Genomic DNA, 7,378 nt, shown 5'->3' on the forward strand with positions numbered 1-7,378 from the left:
ACATATTTTGCTTCATATTTTTCTCAGCATTTTGAAACTAATATTTTTTGGTTCTTCAAAATCTTTAGTAAGAAAATTCTGAAATTTGCCTTCACTCAAGTACTTGCATCCCACTGTAGTAATTAACAGTCAGCATTAATACTTTCTTCCAATATGGTTTATTATTAATTTTTGCATTAATATTTAATGTTTAAATATTTCATTAAATATTAGATTCATAATATATTAGTATGTATGTATTAAAAATATTTATGATAGTATTTGTAATAGAGAAGATATTAGATAGATAGATGATAGACGATAGATTCTCCATGCACTACTCGAAAGACATATTTTTAGCATTTTGTTATATTTACTTTTTTAATGGCATATGTGTCATTGAATGTTTTTCCTTTCTTTTCCTTTCATCTCTTTTCTGGTTCTTTTTATTTTTACAAACTTGCGGTCTGTAATTTATTTCTCAATCAGTCAATCAATCTACTTATATAGTGTATTTTTTCATGTCAGCACTTTGTAGATTCTTAATGGCTGCATAGTTCCCATCAGATGGATATTTTATAATTAATTCAATTATTCCTTTATTCATTTACATTGTTTCTAGACTTCACCAATAAATAATATAAAAATGTCTTTAGATATACATCCTAATATGTATCTCTGATTATTTCCTTAAAATAAATAATTGGAAGCAAAAATATCAAGCCAAGAAGAATGGACGTGGATTGTCACTAATGTAATAATATTTATTTATCTAGAGAAAGCATTCTAAGATTCTCCAGTTTTTCATTTTTTTCCCAATGTAATCTCATTCTCAAGAGCAAGGAGAAATGCATTAATTCTTTTTGATAAAAGCAACAAAAAGTATCTTCTTTCTCATTTATTTTGTGATTATGTTGCTTCTTAGGCACTTGTGGTATAGGGCAAATCACACTAGTCTTAGAATTAAAAGATCGAGTTAATTTGTGCAATCATCTAACCCTGGGCGTCTTACCAAGAAAGGGATAATAATTACCTAAAACACAGGATTGTTATGATGCTACAGAATACACGTAAAAACTCTATAAACTAAAAAGTGCCATAGGAACTATTTATTATTGTTATACTTTTTTTGAAAATGAGAGATTTTTGATGCCCAATAACTCCCCAGATAGGGGACAGAGGGAGAAATGTGTAAACTCGGTTCCCTAAAGTTTAAAATTCTGAAGAAATTGTAAAAGACAGTTTACTCTACTAGTGAGGCAGAGTACCTGTGAAAATTCTCCTCTAAGTATAAGCTAGAAAATGCATAGAAATAAACACAGTCCCCGGAACCAAGCTACTGGGAAACACTTACCAACACTACGGGGAATTGGATTGACAGGTTGTATTTAGTCCTGAGAAGACTTTCTGAGGAGGAGGAGACTCAAGTCAAGCATTGAAAAAAGAGAGGAACATCTCTTGTTTTAAAACATCTTGGGGGACAGTCAGGTTTGAAGCTGTTTGATGACTTATGAAAAGAGTTTGTGAAACAAGCAGACAAGAGCAACAGGGAGAAAGTAAACACTTATGTTATGTTGGAGCAGAGAGCATTGTCTTGTCTGGCAACCCAGAAAGAAAGATCTTTAAAGAGACAATCGAAATTGTGGTCTAAACAAAGTGGAAGAGGTTGAAAAATTTGTTTTAGGTAAACAAAATCTGAAACTGTAATATAAAAGAAAATTCCTTTCAAATTTAACTATGCATTTCCTATTTCTTTAGCCTAGTTTTTCTCTAACACTTATGTGCTAGGTCACCAAGAAATCTTTTTCAAACTTACCCCGGGTGTCTTTTCTTCCATTTTTTCATCCCTATTTAGTCCCATATATATATATATATACACACACACACATTGTCATGCATGAAATTGTTTTCTTATCGTGTTTTTCTGTCTATATCTATAGGTGAACAGTCGTCCCCAATAACTTGGCATCCATCCACGAACAGAATCCTTATTATCTTCTTAGATGATTCACCTGCTCAAAGCATTGGGCACTGATGTCTTCTGACTAATTGACCTAAGTCTCTGTATTTTCAATCTGTTTATTTATCCAATGAAGAAAGAGAACCACACAGTGATAAGGGAGTTTGTTTTCCAGGGTTTCTCCAGCTTTCATGAACACAAGCTTACCCTCTTTGTGGTATTTCTTACCTTGTGTCTTTTAACCCTGGCTGGCAATGTCATAATTGTGACAATTATCAGCATTGATCGTCACCTTCACACCCCCATGTACTTCTTTGTTAGTATGCTTTCCACTTCAGAGACTGTCTACACATTAGTCATTGTACCACGGATGCTCTCCAGTCTCTTAAGTCTAAGCCAACCTATCTCTTTGGCTGGCTGTGCCACCCACATGTTTTTTTTTATTACCTTGGCCATCAACAACTGCTTTCTGCTCACAGCAATGGGGTATGATCGCTATGTGGCCATCTGTAACCCTTTGAGGTACATGATCATCATGAACAAGAAAGTGTGTGTCCAGCTGGTATGTGGGTCCTGCAGTGTTGGGCTGCTTGTGGCCATAGTTCAGATTTCATCTGTGTTCAGGCTGACTTTTTGTGATAAACAGGTGGCCCATTATTTCTGTGATATCCACCCAGTTATGAAACTTTCCTGTGTTGATACCACTCTACATGACCTAATTAATTTTGTTGTTAGTTCCCTGGTTATTGTAGTGCCGCTGGGTTTGGTCTTCATCTCCTACATCCTCATCATCTCTACCATCCTCAAGGTCACCTCTCCTGAGGGCCGGAAAAAGGCTTTTGCAACTTGTGCCTCCCACCTCACTGTGGTTATCATCCACTATGGCTGTGCCTCCATTGCCTACCTCAAGCCCAAGTCAGAGAACACCAGGGATCAGGACCAGCTAATTTCAGTGACATACACCGTCTTTACTCCACTACTTAATCCTGTTGTGTACACTTTGAGGAACAAGGAGGTCAAGAATGCCCTTCACCGTGCTATTGGCAAAAAACCTTTTGCCTAGAATCTTCATCAGTTTGACATATAGTCAATCATAGTCTGGGTATTTTTTTAAGCTCGAGAAAATTGAATCCTATCATTCATCCTCTAACCAAAGAGAGTTGCAAAATTTGGTGGTAATGCGACATTAAGGAACCAAGAGTCTCCATGATTTGACTTTGTTTTTACCATCATTCTCCTATACCTTCTACTAACCACACAGGTTACCACCAGGGGAGTGGTCAGTTGCTGCTCACACAGGGGCAAAGCTGTAGGGAGTCGTAAGCAAGGAGTAGCTGATTGTTATCGTTTGTTGAAAGCAGAAAAGTGGGTTGCATAACACCTATTGGAAGTACTAAGTTGACAGGTCAACCTAAATGTCATATAGATATTGAGCTCTAAAACTTTAAAGAGGACATGGTTGGTGTACAGGGTGTCTTCAAAACAGTCAAAACTACCTTCCCACTTATCATCACTTTCTACTTTAAGCATTGACAAGAGTAGCAGATCTTGACATTCCGGAAAAAATATTATAAGCTTTAAACATTCTCATCTGCCTTGGAGACCCATGAAATTGTTTTCCAATTTTGTTGAGGCTCACATTAGAACTATTTCCTCGGTGAGACTCTGTTACCAGTATGTTCAGTGTTAGTAAGCAACATGGTCACATCCAACCTCTGAATTTCACTGTGCTTATATATGCTTTCTGTGGGAGTAACACATGCTATACTGAATTCACAAATATAGGGATATCTGATATCTGAGGATTTTTTGTAATTGAGTTTATTTTTATCACCTTCCAACTAATGCTTGCTGACTTAGATCTGGAAATTAGCCCATGATTTTCATTCTACTCTGTGTAGAACATAATCTGATCCATGCCTTGCCTTTACCCTTTTCATTTCTACATGGAAGTCCATGTCTTGCCTTTACCCTTTTCATGGAAATCCATGCTACAAGGCAATCCATGCCTTGCCTTTACCCTTTTCATTTCTACATGGATGAATTTATTTTCTGTGTATAGTTGGGTACCTAGTTTAAATTCTAAGTTTAAATACAGTTCTAAACAAGAGTCTGGGAGTTTATTGTCTTCTAAAGGAGAAAGTTATTTTGATTTGCGAGAAAGGATTAAGATTTTAGATTTATTCGGCCTGGAGAAAAAAAGACAGAACTTGCCATATGCCTTCCGGTCCATAAAGGGCTGGTTAAAAAACATCAATCTGTATCTGTCACCTACCAAAACTGTCCAAGTGTCCCCTTTGAAAATGTATTGAAAGTGCCTGTAAAATAAAGGATCTGGGAATCCCTAAAGGTGGAAGGCCCAAGAAAGGAAACCTTCATGTTTATGAAACATTGCCTGAAACAGTAAAAGATGTGCTCCTTCAGAGCACTACCTGCAGGAGAGCAAGCTGAGTGGGTATAATGAGAAACCTCCAGGGCAGCTTATCTTTGCCTTTATCTAGGTGTTTTCCCGGGAGACCTCTGAGTCCGCTTGCAGTGAGTACCAAGGAAATACTCTCACAACCCTGCTCCTGTGAAAACCCCTTTTGAGACTCCCTCTTTGGGGTTCCTGCTCACTATATTAGCCCACTTCTGAAAGCCTCTCCCAGTAGTCACATCAGTTTTATAGATTGCTGAATGTGAGTGCGCAGAACCCCCATAGGACCTCCCACAGTGGTACAGGGCTTTGTAAGACTGGTGACCAGTACTGAAAGTAGTGTGTTCCCCTAAGTTCCTGTAGTTTGGCACTGCAGAAAATTATGGTGCAATTCACCCAAAATAATTTTTGCAACAATAAACAATGTATATTGAAATCCTACTTATCCCTTGTCTTTTTAAAATATAGTTTACACTATCGTAACAGAGCCAGAAAAAGAAAACAAAATCAAGGCATTAATTTCAAAGAGTATGTGATTATCACAAAACACAAATCATGACCGAAGAGAATGAGACTTAAGCGCACACCTTGGGCTTAGTTACCACATAGCCATTATCTTCATAAGTCAGGGTATGCCGATTCAGGAGGCCGCCGCTGTAACAGGAGTCACACATCTCCTTTGGAGGGAGCACATGATCCCACAAAAACACATCCCATATCACCCCAACAAAGGATTGATTTTCATCAAAATGTCCCCCAAAGGAATCCTGCTCTTGTCCCAGGATGATCTTAGCCTCTTCCCCCACAGAGTACCCCTTCCACACACCCTTCCTCCCCACCAGCTTCCCATTTGCCCAGAATGTAGCAATTCCAGAGGCAGACTCCCAGTTCACATTGACATAGGTCGAAGCATAAGGAGATCGAGGGCAGGGGGTGGGGCCATTGAAAGTGACCGCAGCATTTCCAATGTGCAGCAGATACATTCCCATTTTGTTGACAAGGAGAAGCAGCTCATTGTCCTGGGACCGAGTGCTGTAGAAGAGGCTATAAGGGCAGGTGAAGTCTGTGAAGGTTTTCAGGCAAAGCGTGAAGTTCTTCAGGGGCTTCTTCACCTTGGGGATCAGGGACACATAGACTGTAGCTGATTCTTGAGGGAAAATAAATGCCTTCCCTCACATGTCTGTGGAGAAAAGATAATGTAAAAAAATTTAGTGAACTTGGATTTGCTCTCACTGTGGACCCTAGGCTGTCTCCTAACAGAGTGAAGTTAGCACGCTAGAGTTTGCAAAGCGCCTGTGAGTGCATTATGTCAATGACCGTATAAGCAAAATACCAGTGTTAAAAACCCATGTTTTGGTCCACTTGTCCTGTTAGAAGGGTAAGTTAAAGATGTTCTGTATCAACTCCCAGCTCCATCTTCCTTGAAGATTTTATCCAGATAAAATAGCAAACACCAGTCACAGAAAATGAAACCCAGCTAACTCATTGAGTGTAATGGATAGTATTCCATTCTCCCACCACTGATCAGATTCTGAGATTCTCCCATGGCACAGTTGTGGCTGAAGTTAGATAGACTTTTAATGGCTCATCTTGATTCCTGGCTTGGCAATGATGAACCAACACTTGTGGTCAGTGCCAAGTCTGAGGAATAGAATAGTGTGCAAACCACATGGCCCAGACCATTATAGTATTCTTGCCTTCTTCTCCAATCCCTGTTTGCTCTTGTATGCCAATTAAGGCAGGACCAGTTTTCCACTGTTTGTTTACCTGCAGCTGCAACACTAGGATCATGGAATTACTTATCATTGACTTATTTCCTCTTAAGATCCATAAGAGAAGAGAAAGGCTTAATCATTATAAAATCAACTATTTTTTTTTCTTGCTTAGGAAAGCAAATTTAACAAATACTACGGTCTAGAAAATAAACTAGAGAAAAATGACTAACTGAATTAAGGGAGACAGAACCTAGAAGCACTATGGAGTCTTGAATTGAGTTAGTTTTGCTTCATTGCAGGAAATGGAAAAACAGCATGAATTTCTATTTCCTTAGATACAGGCCTTTTTTAGAATGCTCATCCTGGATGAAAAATAGTTAACAGAGCACTTAAGGAGGGGAAGCTAGGAAGAGATGACACACTTTAATAAAGATAGAGAGAAAGAGAGGGAGAACTTTAGTCAGTACAACAGGAACTACGAGGATGGAAAGGTAAACCATGCATTTGTACCCTGTGATCTAATTATCTACCTGCTTGTGATTTGTAAGCTTGTCAGTATACAAACCTAGAGCAAAATATCATGCTTAGCCAGAGAGTGAGATTTTGAAAAACTCATTACTGATAGTAATGCTATAAAGAAATGCTGTCTCAAACTTGAGAAGATGAGGTTGTCCTTAGTGGCAGTAATAAAAAGGAAAAAAATGGTACTGAAACATTAAGGCTTTTTATGGCTAATAAAAAATAATTTTATAACATGTATGTATCACAAAGTACATATTGCCTTTAATTGATCTCACCCAATCTTCATGACAACTCTTTGCTAAATGGATGTTGTTTTCATTCCCACTGTATAGATGAAGACTCTGAGGATCAAAGTTCAGCAATTTCACAAAGATTATTCAATTCAGTTTGGTAGAAACTGGTTATCTGATTTAAACTCCACCCTACTTTTTAGATTTCATATTTTCTCTCACGTTATCCTGACTGAGCATTTGAGAAGGATCAGAAGGATAATGCCCTAACCACTGTAACAAGTTCTCTTTTCCAGCCAATACCGCATACCTCTTCTTATTTTCTCAGTTGAGAGGTAATAACATTTCCATACAAGCAAAGCCAGTTCTCCTTTCTCCAGCTGTAAGAGTTCCTTATGTGAGGCATATCCTTATTCAACAGCATCTGTGGTGGTTCTAAAAATAAGTCAAAAAATAATTTTCTTCCCCTTGGGTGTGGTCTGACTCACTTCTTTTTTTTTTTTTTTTTTTTTTTTACTTTAAGTTCTGGAATACATGTGCAGAGCATGCAGGTTTG

The 7,378-nt window shown here is 38.0% G+C and overlaps 1 protein-coding gene across 1 annotated transcript; it reads left to right on the plus strand.

Annotated features, from left to right (window-relative positions):
* Window positions 1–2,069: 2,069 nt before the first annotated feature.
* On the plus strand, window positions 2,070–3,002 carry LOC100975350 (olfactory receptor 10J1-like). The gene has a single exon (XM_003820975.4). It carries the CDS (start codon window positions 2,070–2,072, stop codon window positions 3,000–3,002), a length of 933 nt encoding a protein of 310 aa, XP_003821023.4.
* The last annotated feature ends 4,376 nt before the right edge of the window (window positions 3,003–7,378 follow it).

Source organism: Pan paniscus, chromosome 1 (assembly GCF_029289425.2).
Source record: "Pan paniscus chromosome 1, NHGRI_mPanPan1-v2.0_pri, whole genome shotgun sequence".
NCBI lineage: Eukaryota > Metazoa > Chordata > Mammalia > Primates > Hominidae > Pan > Pan paniscus.

What these genes read in the sequence shown, in the direction of transcription:
- LOC100975350 (XM_003820975.4), top strand. Translation starts at nt 2,070, where the DNA reads ATGAAGAAAGAGAACCACACAGTGATAAGGGAGTTTGTTTTCCAGGGT.